The following is a 19,006-nucleotide window of genomic DNA, read 5'->3' as shown; positions in this document are numbered from 1 at the left end:
CAGGGATCGAAAAACAAATTTCTATATTAGGAAGATCATCTCCTTGTATTCAATTCAATCTCAACTAAAATGAAACACATACCTTTGTAATCCTTTTTTTTCGTAAGTATTAAAGATTTGAGTAAGAAATCCAACCTTTTCAATTACAGCAAGACGACAATCTCAATCAATACGATTTTTTAATGAAGTCGAAATCTTCAGTATAAACATATATGTCCTAAGTAGCTACAATGGATTAGACTTAACTAGCTAATAAGCTTTGCTCAACTTTGGTTTTATGAAAAGACAACTTTTTATTCAAACATTACATTAATACAACTAATCTTATATCTTATGTACTTAAACCACCGATTCCCTTTTATCTCAAGCATCTCCTTTACTTGGTTATCAATACAATGTTCTTTAAAACTTCCTTATATTTAATATATAATCAACAATATTATATACATACTCGTAAACAAAAATGATACTTGAGAGCAATGTAGACATAACCTTTATTTAATTTGGTCGCTTTAACACATAATTTGTACTCATTTCTACAACTTAACTTAAGTTTAACCATATGACTTAACTTTGGAGTTTACTTCACAATACTAACCGATAACCAACTCATTGTTCAAACTAAATAAAGCCAACTCATATCCGAAAAAATAAATAATTTGTACTTCCAAACTAGCCACCCCAACTCATTATCTCAACTTACTAATTTAATCACCTAATGCTTAACTGACAAAAGTTTATACATAGCTCAACTAAACAAATCACCTCATAACCTCAACTAACGAAATCAACCCATAAAATCTAACTAGAAAATGCTAACCATCATAGACACAATAAACCAACTCATAGTACTTAATTCATACATATTTAATTGATCTTCAATCCTTATCTATATTAAATCTAACTGCAACTCTTCCTCTTCTTAAACAATTACAAGTACAATTCACTTTCAACTTTTGTTCATAATTCCATTTTTAATCAACTCATTTGTCACTATCTCTTATATTATACCAATTCAACGTTATTCTTCAATAGACCGACAACAACAAGGAGTACTTCTATACTCAATTTAGAACCGTTTCAAGGTAAACACGTAAAAGCACAATGCATCAAAAATCAATTAAACATTGAACAAAACTCTATGATAAGCTCTTATCATGAACAACAAATTATTCGCCATTTCTTCTAACATTTTCAAACAAAACCTAAACTAAAGTATGACTAACTAAAATCTCAACTTTCAATAAACAATCATCCATTTCTAGTTTAATGCCAACAATATCAAACTTCAAACAATTTACAATAATTTTTATCTACACATACAAATTAAATTCAATAAAGTTTATCTTTGTGGGTATTCCTCAAATATCAATCTCTCCACTTTAGATTCAATATGCCAATTGCTAATTGAAGTCATGTTTTCATCTTCAATTTAATCAATTAATACCCAACAATTACTAATTGACCTAATTTCTATAATTTCTTCAACGAGGGAATCTATGTGGGTCAGATTGGTGCACGGTGCTTATACTAACGATGGGAACTGGAGGGTTTTTAATGCTTCAATAACATTAAGCTGGACCTTCAAGAAGATATGTAAAGTTAAAGATCTGCTTGGTCAATAGGTGTATAATGAAACTTACTCCATCAAAGAAGTCTATCATGAGCACGTAGGGGTTGGGCAGCCAATTCATTGGGCGCGTTTTGTGTGGAATAGAAGTTCTATTTCTAAAGCTAGATTCATCTTGTGGTTAGCTGTAAATGAGAGATTGAAGTTTAGGGACAAGTTGTTTGCATTGGGCATAATCACTATTGACATTGGTCCATTGTGTGGTTTGCATACAGAATCTAATACTCATTTGTTTTTCCTCTATGCTTTTAGTCTTTAGTGTCTTAGAGACATTCTGATGTGGTTAGGTATCAAGGTTAATTGTGCTTCTCTTGCTGATTTTGCATCGAGGAAGTGAAAGTGTGCTACAAATCAGAGGAAGATTACTACTATCGCACTCTGTAGTCTTAGCTATGAGATTTGGTGTGCTCACAATGATGTTGTTTGGAATCTTAAAGTTCCTATGGTAAATAGGGTTTTTCGATAGGTGAAACTTGCAGTCAAAAATAGAGTTATGCATTTTCCAATTAAAGGTGTTAATACACAACACCCTTGGATTAGGAATCTTTTTGATTTTGAGTAAATAGTTATTGATGTATAGTAATTTCATTTTTGTCTTTTCTGAAGTCCTGCTTTCCTCTTATGTACATGAAGAGTGAGAGTGGGGAAACCCTTCCTAGAAGGCGTGCTTCTCTCTCATGCTGATGCAAATAGGGAAGCGGTTCTCTTGTTTGTAATGCTACTATCTTGTACTGTTTGTTTCTGGATTAATGAAATTTTCATTTTTAAAAAAAATAGGGATACATATTTACTATTTTAAGGGTACATATATTTTTATAAGTAGTACATATTGTTATTTTAGGGGTATATATATTTTATAAGTAGTACATATTATTATTTTAGTGGTGCATATTATAATTTTAAGGATACATATATACGTACTAATTAAGAACAATTATGTAACATTCATAAACAATTATGTACCGGTTAAAAAAACTACGTAATTATGTATTATTATTTTAAGGTACATATTATTATTTTAAGGATACATATTTTTATTATTTTTGGGTTACATATATTTTTATAAGTACTACATATTATTATTTGAGGATTACCTATTATTATTATTAAGGATACATTTACGTAACAGTTAACAATAATTATATATCATTTAAGAACCATTGCGTACCACATATAAATTCAAAAGAAAAAGTGTGTTATTTTTTAAAATATTTTTTTATGTTTGTAGGGTACTTATATTTTTATAAGGAGTACATATTTTGTTGAATTAGTTTAGAGTTAAGAAAAAACTAAAAAAATAAATGATAATAAATTTTTTTAAAGAAGTTATTACAAAAAAAATAATAAAAAATAAAAAATAATAATTAAATAAAAAATAAAAAAATAAGTAAAATAAAAATTTAATAAATAATTTTTTAAAAAAATGATGATTAAAGAAGTAAAAAATAAATTCATAAAAATTTAATAAATAATAAAAAATAAAAAAAATGAATAAAAATAATAAAATAATAAAATAAAGTAAATAATAATAATAATAATAATAATAATAATTATTATTATTATAATAATAATAATAATAATTATTATTATTATTATAATAATAATAATAATAATAATAACAATAATAATAATAATAATAATAATAATAATAATAAAAGAAAAATTAAAATTAAAAAAAAATTAAAAAAGTAATATACGTTTTTATTACATTTTGCTTTCTTACTTTATATTCTTTTTATTTACCTTTGCATTTCTATATCATAAGCATGATTTAGTTGTAGTATTAGATTAGCTGTAACATATTTTACATATTTACTTCTGCAAGTAGACAACTTTGGAATATTACTGAGAAATATAATATTGCTAAGAAAGTGTATTAAGGTTATATAGTATTTAATAAGAGATATTATGGATATTATTGTTACTTATTTTACCGATTATTTTATGAAGTTTGTTTCATCAAATATAAAGAATTAATAAGTAATATTATACTAAGTTTAATTATTACGGAGAAACAATAGGTTAAATTTTAATAGAATGAAAGTCTCATATAACGCAACGCACCTTAATCTAGTTATATCAGTAACTGATATTATTGTCTGGTTGAGGAGGCAAATTCTTAGAGGAACTCTTTTAGGGATCTTAATAGCTATTGGAGACTATAACTGACTAATATCTTACTGCGAAGCTACATGTGAGTGGATAGTGTCTTTTTTTCAAAAAGGACTGGCCAGTCTGATTTTCTATTATGTGCGATATTATTATTGTTTGAATTTCTTGATATGAAAAATATATTTTGGTTACCAAAGTAATTGTCATTGTTGATTTGTCATGGGAACTGATATTTTGAGGCAATTGGTGTTTCTACTATATTTTGAGGCGAGTTATCATTGAGGTATTGACTAGCTTCACTCTAGAAACACATAGCCCTAAAGCTATGGAGCATTCTTTCAACTAGATACTTAGTGCGCACGAACGTCTAGGTTTTCTTTTCAAATATTGTGTGTTGTTCTCTTCTCCCTATTTGTGAAGATAATTGAAATTTTTTTTTACGTAAAGTATATCTAGTCACTCAACCTTTCATGATTGACACTTATGTATCTGTTTTAGATTGCAAGTGATTTACAAAAGCAGTCGATTAGCAGGTTGGGTATCACAGGGTTACATAATACACTATATTGCTTATTTTATGGATTTCTAATAGTTTTAGTTCAATGTTGGAATTTATTAGTTATAGATGAACCGATGAATCTTTATAACAAAGAATAAAACTTTGAATTTGTTTTTACTTTTGTACTGGGATGTACTAACCTTTAAATTTTATAATGCATTTTGGAGATATAATCAAGTTATTTTGAAATTAGACGTAGTAGCAGTTAGCACCTTCTTCTAATTAGATAGATATTATGTGGGGTGTTACTTGCTTATCATTCCTAAGCAAAATATCCCAAGTTGAATTAAAACAAGGAAGTTTCTATAGTTCGAAAGGGTAGAAGGAGATAAAATTGTTTTTTGTATTTGATGCTCCTCAGAGCAGCCAATGAGAAGCTATCACGCCCAAAGATGTACACAAAAATTTAAGGAAAAACACATAAAAGAAAGATAACGGTAAGACTTCAAGGTCAAAAAGATGTAGTCTGAGTACAATAAAAAAAGATCCAAACAGTGTTTTCCTCACCGAAAGCTACTGCTTGTGTGCAAAGCAGTCTTCGATATCAACTTATAAATCAAGAATATTTTCCTCCACCGATCGGATACTATACTCAGCTTGCTTATGGTATGAGCCAGAATCATGTAATGTAAAATGACAATATGGCAAAAATAATGATTTTCATGCTATTAATAATAATAATAATAATAATAATAATAATAATGATAATAATGATAATAATAATAATATTATTATTATTATGATATAGTCCAACAGAGTTCACAGCAACGTCAAAAATTGAGCTCTTTTCAAAGCCCAGAGAAGTAGTACATTCACATCACATCACATCACATCACATCACATTATTCCAATGGCTGTTTCATTCCTTCTATCAATTCTATCAGAGAAGAAAGGCTCAAGGTGTTAAATTTACAATGCAAAGGAGACTCCTTGTCCAGATTTGTTGTAACCAAGACACCATCCTTAAAAATGAACGTCAGATTGGATTCAGGTTGAACGTCTGAAGAATAATTAACCGAATCAGAACAGCCCTGCCCTGAATGACAAACGCATTCCTCGAAATTTGCCAGTTTACTAGCTAGACTTTCGAATTCGCAGGCATTCACTTCCAGGGAATCATCTGTTTTCGAACTGGGTCCTTCACTTTTGAGCCTACTGTCTCGTTCAGTGATGTAAAGATTCCTGATAGTTGAACACAAACTTGATGACAACATTGAAACAAGATCATGCGCATCTTCAATTGTGCAACAAGAAGATAAGTTCCACTCCCGAACAACTATTTTCTTAATCAACTTTTGAAGAGTATCAATGCATCCAATGCAACAACTATAAGAGCATATGACTTCACACTCTGATGACAGATTGTTCCTCTCTGAAGTTTCCGAATCTTGGTGTTGATGATTAATCGTGCACGTTTCAGCATCATGAGAAATCACATTGTTCACCAACTGTTCAGGAACAGATTGACCGCAGAATTCAGGGGATGCATGGAGCGCAGAATTTTTAAGCTTTCCTGAATTACATGTACCAACTTCTGTTCTTGGTTGTTCAAAAGATTCCAGAACATCCGATTGACAAGGCTCTTGCACCAACACTTGGGGAATCTTACTACATGATTTGTCAGTAAAAGAATCCACAAAGTCGGTGCTAGACTCAGGATTACTCACCAAAATTTTCTTTTTGGGAGAGCCATTTTCTTGATGTGCAGCTTCTGCAGAATCAATGCTGTCCGTAACCAAAGATTGTTGTGGTGATATTTCATTGAATTTCACAGCCTCCATCAAATTGGGACCGACAACAATTTTTTTCATGCTGGAAGCAGTAGGTTGGGAACCTTCACCAATATTTCCCTGCAGTTCCTCTTCAGGTTCAACCGGCTTAAATCCACTAACTTGGATATTTGTTCCTCCTTCAAAATGCATAGGATTACATTGTGTGCTTAAAAAAGCAGGACTTCCGGCACTTAATCCCTGCAGGCCTTCTTTTTCAGGCCATAGCTCCGCAGTTGGCTCATCTACAGCCTGAATCAAATTAGCAGCTGGAGGCTGTGGAATGTCTAGAGAATGTACACCGTTGAGCTTGGAGTCCACATTCGATGTTTTAGCATCTGGCTCTAAACTGAAATTCAGCAATATTTCTGTCAGACAAATCAAGCCGACAGATAATTTACCATTGTAAAAAAATAACCATACCTTCTTAATGAGTGTGACCAGTTGTTAACCATGTCTTCTAGGTAAGCAACTTGTGACACAAGACGGACATATTGGTATCTGTCTTTTTTTGCCTGAATCCTAGAAGCTATCAGTCCAATGAGAAGCTCGAGCACCTTCCTCACTTCCAGAGAAAATTCTGATGCCGATGTATATATTCCTCGATATGCTGACAAGCCCACAGCTATTAGACCTCTAACAATTGTAAACTGATATTTCCCTTTACTATTGTTAGTATTGATAACAGCTTCCTTTGCCATTGACGTGCAAGGACGCACAATGCAAGAATTAAATGGCCATCCTTTCCACGGTCCACGAGTATCAGAGCTTGGACCTTCCTTTAACTTGGAAGTAACCCAACAAAGTTCAGCAAATTGGGGGTACCTAAGAATTTGATATCCAAAGGCAGTTATAGCTAACATCAAGGACTTTCCTTTACCAGTTTTGAAGCTAGATGGAACAGGCAGCTTTGCAATGGAGCTTTCTACTGCTTCTTGTTTTGCCCTAGATTCCACCAGTGGTTTTGATTTCAGATCACTTTTGCTACATAACAAGTCACTTTTTTTTACATGATCAGCTTTATCACGGATTTTTGAATCTGAATTACTATGATTTCCAAAGTGAACCAGTTGCACAAATTGTTGAATCAAATCTCTCGACAAGTTCAACGATGACAAACGAATCAACTTATCATGGTCAAACTCCCCTTCCACCTCCACTGGAAATCGGGGTGTTCCACATTCTAAAAATACTGAGTTCTCAGTTGTGAAATGCTTACTGCCAAAGAAATGGCGCAGATCCCAAGGAAGGGCTGCAGTTGGAAGCTCAGAAGTAGCCTGGTCAAAAATAAGAAAAGAAACATGGTCAATTCAGGGATAAAAACCTGATGATGTTGCTAATTTCTCATCTCAAACATTGAATCAAAATTGCAAACAAAATACTCCTATTAGATATCACATGGGAAATAAATCAAGAGAAGAAAATCTGCAACAAGTTGTATCGAACTACCTATAGCAGGGGTACGGAAGTACTTTAATCATAATTTAATTAGAATATGGCTTTTAGAAGAGAAGAAAGTTTTCGGGAAGAATGGCTTGTTAAAATAGATAATCAATTAGAAGAAGATGTGTAATGAGAACATTCTATAAAAAGAGAAGAGCATGGAGCAAAGAAGTTATTTGATGAGCTGAGACTTGTAAATCCTTTGATTATTAGTTTTGTGAGAGATCCAGGCCACTTGAAAGCTTCATACAATTTCAAAATATAATGCAAACAAAATTCACAACCAAATATTGACAGCTTGAGATAGGCTTTATGATTATTTTTCAGGAACTCGAGAAAGGATTATGTATGCAAGGTATAAACCTGGCAATCATGAACAATAATCGATTGTGTTCCCTTCCCATGTCATGTGAGAAACGATAAAAGAGAGAGAGAGAGAGGAATCACCAGTATGATCAAGGATGAGGAAACATGTATACATTCCAGCTGTGCCACAAAAGATCTCCAAATCTGGGAAGCACTACAAATCTTGTTTTGGTTCTCTGTTGATCCCATTGGTTCAGGTGTATTTGGCATGGAACTATAGTTTTCATGGTCAATCTGACAGGACGCCGAAGAGGATTCCTTGGATGAAACGTGAGGTGTTGAGACATCAGCATCTCCTTGGACACTTGAGCAAGACTGTACAGCCCACAGATCTATTCTAGGCATAAATAGTGCACACAGCTTCAATTTGGAACATTTCACTGCAACAAAAACCAAACATTAAGAAGAATTTCAAAGGTTCAAATCATCTTTAGTTAAGGAAGCATGAGTGATTTGGGCATACAAATAAATAATCCACGACTTATGTTTGCAGTGTATTTAGAGGGTAAGGTGATAGAGAACCCAGAGAGTGGGCATGCCAGAGTTACTGCATATTATAGCTGACAGTTCAAATTCACAACTTTTCTTTTCCCTTGTACACAAGAAACAATATTAGTAGATTTCACAGAAAATGATTTTAACTGATAAAAGGGTTTATAATCGTACAGAACAAGCCTTATGATTTCGTATAAGATGATAGCAACTGCGTCATTTACGACTATTTCTTGTAGCACTATTCCCATCTCAAAAAACAAACACAATTGAATATCCCATTTCCTTCTCCCATGACTCATTCCCAAACATTAAGAGAAAAGTAAAAAAAATTATACTACAAAATATAGCAACATCTGATTACTTTCTTGCCTTGTTTTGGGTTATAATCCTTTCAGCCATTCAATTATTCTTCCATGTCAATAAGATCAGACATCATCACCAATTATTATCTTAAAACACACGGAAATTCAGGAAAAAAAAAAGAAGCGTTCAAATTTATTCTAGAATAACACGACCAAAAAAATGAAGCGTGACATACATAAAATATTTGAAATGCCTTGTTCTATGTCACCATGTCCCTCCTGTGAAATTGTAGCCAAATCGATCTTCTGCATTTCAATACTACCCACAAAACAATGAAGAAGGCAAGCTGCAAGATGCCTTTGGCCAGATCTTGGATCTCCTGAAAACAGTATTCTATATCCTATTTTCTTTGATGGTGCATAACATGAATTTCTGAGCGAACTAGAAGATTTGAAATTGAGGCCAAAAGGACGAAATCCACCATGTCCAGAGGAGGTATCATTCGACAGATCGCATCCAGTGGAAGTATCGACACTTAGGACTCCAGCAACAAAAAGCTTTTTCACAATTTCATTTCTAGAATCTGAATCTCGCATCATATCCTGTACATGGAACCACCATTGATCACTCTGCAGGCCCTTTCTCTCCATAAAAGAAACAAGAACCTTTTTCATTGCTGCTCCGGCGTTAAAGAGACGATGAGGCAACCAGAGACGATCATCATGAATAAGAGATAATATCAAGCTTGAAAGTGGCTGCATCAAGAAAGGAAATAGATGAATGTGAAGAGGAAAGCCAAGAACTTCATTTGCAGCCACCCCTGCCTCTCTACGTGAACATGGAGGAGGAGCAGCAGAAAGAGCCTCCAACCAATCCCTCTCTTCCACTAGAAAAGAAGGAAGCTTCGGAAGTCTTCCAGGCTCAGAGCTGTCTCCAGCATATGATAGTATCTGGTGCCAACAGCAATTCCTTTTCAAGGCAATAACAGCTGCCTGAGCACAAAGAGCCTGTAGATCTGCACCAGCAAAGCCCACAGTTCTAGCAGCAACCCACTCTAATAAAGTACCAGATACTGGCTTAGGCCACTTTCTCGTGTGAAGAGCCAAAATAGCAGCTCTGTCCTTCATTGAAGGTAGTGGAAAATAAATCTCTCTGTCAAACCTGCCAGGCCGTCTCAGAGCTGGATCGACAGAATCAGGACGATTTGTGGCACCTATAACTATCACAGAGCCTCGAGACTTTAAACCATCCATTAAAGCCAACAAGGTGGATACCACAGAACTATGAGTCTGGTCTTGCTGCCTTGTACGAACAGGGGCCAACCCATCGATTTCATCAAAAAAAATTATTGAAGGCTGAGATTTTTCTGCAACCTGAAAGAGAAGCCTCAGCTGACGTTCAGCATCTCCAACATATTTTCCCAAACAATCTGCACCTTTGCGGGCAAAATAAGCTATGCGCTTCTCCCCACGAGCACAAGAACCAATCAATGACCGCACAACTAGAGTCTTGCCCGTTCCAGGATAACCATGCAATAGGACACCTCTGGGTGGTGTAATACCCATGTTTTCAAAAAACTCTGGGTAGAGAAGAGGCATGATGACAACCTCTTTCATGCATTGGATGACATCCTGAAGTCCTGCAACAGATTCCCAACCTTCATAAGGGTTCTCTCCAGAATTCGGACCTCCAATATAGACAGGAGCGATTCTTAACAAATCCCGCTGAAGCCTTTTTGTTTCACGTCTCAAAAATTCTTCATCCTCACCACATTTCTCCAACCACTTTTCCTCTGCCTCAAAATCTTTACGTGAAGCCTCATTTGCCAGCTTTCTTATTTCCATCTTCATCTTCTTGGCCTTCTGTTTCTTTATATGCTGCGCATATTGATATCCATGAGGTTGGAAAAGATACCGATGATCGGAACAGGCTATAAGAAATTTACGATGATCAAAAATGCATCCACTAGCTCGTGCACAGGGCTGTAGAAAGAAAATCAAGATAAAGAAATCAACACAAACAGAGTACATAGGGTCTAAACCTTCTGAATACAAAAGTATTTGACTATTGAAACAAGGGACATGTAAAGCAAGCATGGAATACAACATTTTATTAACCCCAACGTTATAAAGCTGCTACCTAGGCACCCTTACCCTAGTAATAAGAAACAGGTTATATTCGATTGACCCTTGATATCCAACACAATCCGCAACTTCATTTAGATAAGAAGTGCACATAATTCTATGAACAATTTTACTATAGTCCATTATAATCCGTAACCAAAGAATTACAATTCTTCGGCTCGATTGAGAATGAACATTAGAGCACACATAGAACATGTAAAGATAATAGAGAGATGGGTGGAGTCAAGCAGTAGGCATTCAGTTGAAGTCCTAATCAATGAGTAAAGCGGAAAACTCGCATCAATATCAAAGAGGTAAGCAAGTGAAAAGACTATGGTTACATGAATCATCTGTCCACCAATGTCTGAGCAAAAACATACATAGGATACTTACCAAATGATAAGTTCTAGGACACCGGTCCACACGACACCCTAGAGTTGCCCCAGGCCTCCCACAGCGGGTGCACTTCAAGGACCTTCCTCTGCAAAGTGCTGCTTTGATATTCTTTAAGCACCCTAGCCCAGCAAAATAAACCTATCATCATTAATCAACAAAGACGAGTTTAAATAACAAAAAGCTACGTAAACAGCCATTACTTCAAAAACTATATCAGATACTCCAAAACATGTAACAGGCTGTCAAGAGCGTATATTGACTAATAGTAACAGCTATGAAGCGTAAACTACACTGCAATGTGGTCATTGTCAACATATTCATAGTTAGACCACCAGGATAAAACCTAACATGCCCCAGAAATTTTTTAAAAGGTTTCTGAACCAAAAAATGCAGTAACATGCATAATTATGAATTGAATACATAGAGTTAAAATGAAAACAAATTTCAAGCATGAATCTCTTCAACAAAAAAATTTAAGAAAACCTTTAAAGCATATACTAGAAAGAACTGAAGAAAAATGCATTTGCTCAAGGCATCCTTCAACTAATCCAAAGAATATGTCATGTAAACAGGTAATTTCTCCCTATCTGTCCAGAAATTTCAGTGCCACTTTGGCTAAAGATAAAGAGAAAGAGAAAGAGACATCAAGCAGATTTCAGACATAAACGGGGGATAGAAGGGCATTAAAAGTAACAAAAGATCAAAGTGGCACGCTGGTTGAAAAGAAAAAGGTGGCAAGGTTTGAGTTGCAGACCCCTTAGTTTGTGCGAATGAAAGCCACTTAATGATGTTGGGGTAATGAAATGTGTAAGTCTGATGTTCTACTTCATTGTTTCAATGGATAAGTGAGCATACATTAAGAGATAGAATTCAAAATGAAGATAGAAGGAGTTGCAAATATTGAGGAAACGATAAAATAGAATCGTTTAAGATGATTTGTAAATGTCCAAAAATGGGGTATTAGCAAAGCGATAAGGAAAATATAAAGTAGAAGCACGGAAGACAAAAATAGAGGGTGAGAAAGAACGAAGATGACTTAGAGGATAGGAGTGAAAAGGATATAAGGATCTGGACTTAAAAATCAAGATTGGTGGACGACCCCAAACTTTTGGAATTAAGACTATAGCAACGTAGTTAATGTTGTATCTTCGACTTAATTGGAATCATCAATCACCCATGTCAGTTTGTTCCCATGCTACGTAATAGGAATGCTAAATTAGTAATCCCATCACTTATGATTTTATAATAATGCATCGAAAGTCTTGAAAAAAACACAGAATTTGTATACATCAAGTAACAATAAAAACACAAAAACATTGCATGCCTAGAGCATCGAGCAATCACTTTAAGGTCTTAACCGATAAAATTTTACATTTCACCCCACTCCAGCGTTCAACTCGATCTAATTAAGAAAAACTCTAGTAAGCAAGCAATACACCACCAGTAAAAAGTTAGGAAGACCAACTACGACAAAGTCCTATCACATAGTTTCAATTTGAGATCAAATGTAGGGAATAACACAGTAGAGCATGTAAAATGCCTTTATTTTTTTTGTTTCAGACCTAATACGAAGAGGGAAAGATGCACGACATATTCAAGGAAGTGCAAACTTCACTAGAAATGTGTAGTGCTTCGATGTGAAAAGTCAGATCACGAGAATAAATATCACCGAAGAAACTATATTTGGATACGACCAAACCATAGAAAACAAATATTCGATATGTGCATAACAAACTCAAATTTTATGTGCAGCTACACCATAAATATATAATAAGAATAAAATCAAAACTTTTAGAAAGGAACACAAGGGGTTTTAAGAAATTACTACAAAAATGAGGGGAAACTCGTTATTGAGAAATCAAACCACATCTCCTCTAAAAAAATATTAATATTTCAAAACATGCATTGTCTAGCCTAGCCAATTAAAATTGTTTTAGATATTTTTTTTAATGAAACTTTTGACAAATGAAAAGCACAAGAACCATATTTTGAAGCTAGCCCAAAGCTTATACCAAATGTATTTAGTGATGCACATATTTCTCTATCAATTATGACCACCTTCATAGTATCTTACAAAGATACTCACACCATCCCTCGAAATTCCCCATTTACCTTCCTTGTTAGGAGTCTTTAAGTGAAAATGGGTAATCTTCAACGGATGAAGGGAGTAATGAGTAATGCAAATAGTGGAATAGGTAATTACATAAATTTTGAAAAAAAAATAAGTGGGGATAATCAAAAATTAAATCGTTAACTAATATTTTAGAATTCAAATAAAATTGGTTAACTAGTCTCTTTACCTCCCTCCCTCTTTCTCTCCCTCTTTTTCATATATCATACTCCCTAGGTCCTCTTGATTTTGCCCCATATATTTATTTTTAGTTCATCCCACTAAGTTTGCTCTATTATTATTTATGGATATAACCCTACCTATAATATCGCATTAAATCTACAATTATTTTCTTTCCTACATTAAAGCCTATATTTACCCCCTAAAGGACATACAATACACCACTAAATTACCTGATTCTCCATTTTTCTTGATCTTTGTGCCATCTACCTAAGCAACAATCTCAAGGGGACCGAGGGGTATATCTTACATGATAGAAACCCAATACTTCACTCAAACAGTCATGTGGTCTAGCCACATCCCCATAGCTAGCTTAGTACATTGCAATTTTGAGCAAAAAAAAATTTTTCTTAAGCTACTCTTCCAACAAGATCATTCATTTTACTCTCATCTCTAAGAAGCGTCACCAACTCATCTAACTCAAAGAAGGTGATCAAACAACTAAAAGCTCTTAAATCATTAAAATCATGACAGGAATAAACACCTTTATTCTTCCCTCACTTTACATCGAAAACAACCACCATCATAAAAACGAATCAGAAGATTTTCTAGTTTTACAAGTTATAATAAAAACCTCACACAACCCAACAGTTTAATAGTTCCAAGCTTTTTTCAGATATACAGAAAACTTTTGAATCATGCATGCAAGCATAAGAATTTTCACATTTATCAATGTCACATGCTTGATTGCTTAAAATTTAACATGAAAGAAAGCAGATATATAGATATATCGCAAATCAAAATACTCAAAAGATTGCCAAGTAAAATTGTTTTAGATATGTTTTTACTGAAACTTTTGACAAATGAAAAGCACGTGAACCATATTTTGAAGCTAGCTCAAAGCTTATACAAAATGTAATTAGTGATGCACATATTTCTCTATCAATCTATGACCACCTACATAGTATCTTACAAAGATACTCCCCCCATCCCTTGGAATTCCCCATTTACCTTCCTTGTTAAGAGTCCTTAAGTGAAAATGGGTAAACTTCAACGGATGAAGGGAGTATCGAGTAATGTAAATAGTGGAATAGGTAATTACATAAACTTTGAAAAAAAAAAACAGTGGGTATAATCAAAAAGCTAACCGTTAACTAATATTTTAGAATTGAAATAAAATTGGTTAACTAGTCTCTTTACCAAGATATGTAGATTAGAGAGTAAAGTAGATGCAAAAGATTGGAGGATAAGAATTAGTGCACCTATTTATAAAAACAAAAGGGTGTCCAAGATCGGGGAATAGGACAAATCTAACAAGGACTAAGCTTATGAATCACACTATGAAACTACGGAGCCAAAGAATTGTAGATGCATTTATTGATTTGTTGAAGGACAGTTCTTAGGCGAGGTATGCCAAAGTAAGGTATACCATGTAAATATATCACTATCCAACATAAGTATAAAGAAGTAAAAACTAAAGTTAGGACATTTCGTGGGAAATTTCCAATCATGTACGGTGTAGTTGTGTACATCGAAGTGTGTGTTGTTCATTAATGACATTGTACTAGTGAACAAAACTAAAGATGGGTCAATGTGGAATTTGAAATGTAGAGGTAGATGTCCCAATCAAAAGTTTTATCAACTAAACAATTCTTTTGGCGTGTATAATAATATTAACGGAGTTGTATAGTTGAGTAAGAAGAATATCCCTCAAAATAACTTACAAATTCATTGAATCAATTTTTCACAACTAAGATATTGATCTAGATGTAAACCATGAGATTCATTACGAGTGGCTCAAATGGAGATATGAGTCCATACCACAATACAATTGAGGTGTGCCACTAAGGTCAAATAAAAACACTTCACACAGTTCCATTAGATCAAATTAGACCAACACTTTATAGCTAAAATGCATATATTAAAGTGGATAAGTAGACAAACCTTAACGAATAGAATTCAAATTTCAAAATGAAGGAAACAGTCTTGGAATCATAGATATTGAAGATATTAAGAGAGAAAATCATTTACTACGGTAGTCTGGTTGGAAATTTAAGGGAGCTTAAAAGAGGAAGAGAAAGGTTAAAATGACATGAAATTTAAATATGCAAGATTTTATATATATATATATATATATATATATATATATATATATATATATATATATATATGACAATAGTTATGAACGAGTGAAGAATACATCTGGATAATAATTGGAATTGATTTTCTTAGTTCTAGAATAATATAAAATAGCATGAAATAAGTAAAATATTTGTCACTAACAATCTCTCATGTTAATCTGTTTTTGTTTAAATAGTTGAGAAGAAGGTTTAGGCATTATTATTATTACTAATATTTCGGAAATTTTGATGGAATACCTATAGTAGCACAAGCCTATCCAAAATAAACTTACCATTGTCAATACATAGAAAAAGTATAACCATTCACTAAAACCATAGAACCTCCTCTGGTCTTCTTCCTCCCTCTTCAACAACCATTCCACCAACTTATTTTTTCTCTCTCTTCAACAACCATCGCTTCTCTCCCTCCCACACAAAATTTACTTTCCCTTGTCTCTAACCCTCATACCCTCTAAACTCCACTTTTTCACCTCTCGCCTTCCCTACCTCACTCCCTCCCTCCCTCTTTCTCTCCCTCTTTTTCATTTATTATACTCCCTAGGTCCCCAACCCATATATTTTTTTTTAGTTCATCTCACTAAGTTGGATATAACCCCACCTATAATATCATATTAAATCTACAATTATTTTCTTTACTACATTAAAACCTATATTTACCCCCTAAAGGACATGGCTCCAGCTACAACACACCACTAAATTACTTGATTTTCCATTTTTCTTGATCTTTGTGCCATCTACCTAAGCAACAATCTCAAGGGGACTGAGGATATATCTTAAATAATAGAAACCCAATACCTTCACTCAAACAGTCATGTGGTCTAGCCACATCTCCATTGCTAGCTTAGTACATTGCACTTTTTAGTTAAAAATTTTTGCTTAAGCTACTCTTCCAACGAGATCATTCTTTTTACTCTCATCTCTAAGAAGCGTCACCAACTCATCTTACTCAAAGAATCAAACAACTAAAAGCTCTTAAAACATTAAAATCATGACAGGGATAAACACCTTTATTCTTCCCTCACTTTACATCGAAAACAACCACCATCATAAAAACGAATCAGAATCTTTATCATACAGATTTTCTAGTTTTCATAAGTTATAATAGAGACCTCACACACAATCCAACAGTTTGATAGTTCCAAGGATACACAGAAAACTTTTGGATCATGCATGCAAGCATAAGAATTTTCACATTAAACAATGTCAAATGCTTGATTGCTTAAAATTAAACATGAAAGAAAGCAAATATATAGATATATCGCAAATCAAAATAGTCAAAAGATTGCCTGAATACAGAAAACAGCACCAAAAAATACCAAAAAAGCTGAGACAGTCAATCACTATCAATTGCAATACTCTAAAACAACATAATTAGAAATATCATTGCCTGGCTATGTACTTTATCACACATTACAGCATTATAATATGGCACCAAGAGCTTGTTAAGTAAAAACAAATGAAGTATGAACACACCTCTGGACTCCATACAGCACAATGCTGATGCACCCAAATTCCAGCAATTCCATATCGATCATTTACAGGACCCAAGAGTCTTCCAAGCCAGCCAGGTTCGTCACCAAAACCATCCCAGGGATCATAACTGCCTTCTTCAGAAGCAGATGAACCACTGTATGCCTCATTGTCACTCCCAGCTGAATCATTAGCCATTATCTTTGGAGGTTTTCCATCAATCCCTCCTCCACATAAACCGCATCGTCTACCCTTCTTTACACGTGATCTAGGAGTCCCAGCCTCAATGACATTACAGTTCCCCAGATTAAGATCACTCTCAACCGCTGCTTGTTTTTCCTCAGCTTCTGCAACATCCTCTTTCATGTCATCATGTTCGAAATTTTCAGCGAAACCAGTAGGAACAGTAGTACCCTCTTCTGCTTGTCTTTGATTTTCTGCATCCTCAGCAGTTTTTGAACAATTCAATGGTTCATAGTTCTGCTCACTATCTTCCACATTTTCACAGTTTTCATCTGGTCCAATATAATTAGGTCCTTTACTCTTGTGTTCTGCAGAACTATCAGAATCACCATCCACAGTCTCCTCATTTCCATTTCTTTCACTTGTTGAGGAGGTAGAATCACCATCACCTTCAACTCCACCTTGATCTTCATTTTCACGACATTCATTTTCACCTTCATTTCCTGAATTATGAACCCCATTTTCCAACTCACCATCTACTAAACAACCATCATGCAACTCATCCTCACTATCAGCTAAAGCCCTACCACTCTTATCATCAACATACTTCAATACCCTTGATTTATCACTATCAAAGCACTGCAATTCATTTTCAGGCTCATCCTTGGCTAAATCCATTTCTCCCTCATCATCCCACACAAGCTTTCGTTTCCCAGATGTCTGATTCTGACTTCCAATCAATTTAAGACTCCCACTCTTACCCCTAGACCTCAGTCTCAATCTCCACGCACCCAGTTCCTCATCCGAATTTCCAGAAGAGGACGGACAACCTTCAGTCTCAACTTTATCCTTTCCCTTCAACTTCTTCCCTGAATCCCCAAATTTCTTCCTTGTCTCATCAATTTTCCTCCTCTTCCTAGTAGGTACCGGCGAAGAATCAAGAATTACTGGAGCCCGCCTAACTCTAGAACTTCTACGAACCTCAGAATCGTTCTCAAGATGACCTCCTCTACTACTACCCTTATTAGCCTCCAATTTAACCCGATGATTCCGCTTGTAATCATCCTCACAAATAGCATCAAGCCTTTTATGCTTTTTTCGAGTTCTTACTCCCAATAGGTTTACATTCTTTCGTTTAGAAGAGGAAACAGATGCTGATTGAGACTTTCGCATCACAATAAACTTACAAAACAGAGCAAACCCACCTATTTTCGCAAATTTTATGATAAACTACAAATAAATATCTCCCGATTATAACATTCACAGTAAAATTAACCATGAAATAAACCTTTAAAAAACACAAACTCAGATGAAACTCACCTCATTGCTGATAAATCCCAATTGATCGTCCCAATAACAATGCAACTAAACTAAAACCCTAAAAATCCTTAGGGTTTAAATCTTCAGCTAACGATGATAAGTTTAAATAATCCATACAAAATCTTGCAAAATACAATGATTTTTCAAAAGATTTTAAAATCTACAGGCTTTCATTTTCCTCTGTTTTTGTTCGCTGTCTTTGAGAAATTCATTGGCGTAGTGAAGAACAAATTAGGGCATAGCAGGAACGGCGAGTGTTCATATTGTTTTATTTAAAAGAATCACGCGCTTTGTAGTCGCGTTTATTTACGTGGTTTTAAGGGTTCCAAATTTCATGTTCGGAATTCGGGTAATTTGGTAGGCTCATTATTATTTATACTTTTCAAGGAAAGTCTTAAAAAAACAC

The 19,006-nt window shown here is 34.3% G+C and overlaps 1 protein-coding gene across 1 annotated transcript; it reads right to left on the bottom strand.

Annotated features, from left to right (window-relative positions):
* Nucleotides 1-5,009: 5,009 nt before the first annotated feature.
* LOC130809482 (uncharacterized) lies at nt 5,010-18,941 on the bottom strand. Its single transcript, XM_057675275.1, has 7 exons — nt 18,601-18,941; nt 17,101-18,485; nt 11,194-11,334; nt 8,913-10,659; nt 7,961-8,259; nt 6,494-7,347; nt 5,010-6,419 (listed from the first exon to the last, which is right to left on the bottom strand). The coding sequence occupies exons 2-7, from the start codon at nt 18,451-18,453 to the stop codon at nt 5,144-5,146; spliced, it is 5,670 nt and encodes a 1,889-aa protein (XP_057531258.1). The 5' UTR covers nt 18,454-18,485; nt 18,601-18,941; the 3' UTR covers nt 5,010-5,143.
* Nucleotides 18,942-19,006: the final 65 nt, after the last annotated feature.

This window comes from Amaranthus tricolor, chromosome 3 (assembly GCF_026212465.1).
Source record: "Amaranthus tricolor cultivar Red isolate AtriRed21 chromosome 3, ASM2621246v1, whole genome shotgun sequence".
In the NCBI taxonomy this organism is placed as follows: domain Eukaryota; kingdom Viridiplantae; phylum Streptophyta; class Magnoliopsida; order Caryophyllales; family Amaranthaceae; genus Amaranthus; species Amaranthus tricolor.
The sequence above is the reverse complement of the archived record's forward strand: the minus strand, read 5'-3'. Positions and strand labels throughout refer to the sequence as shown.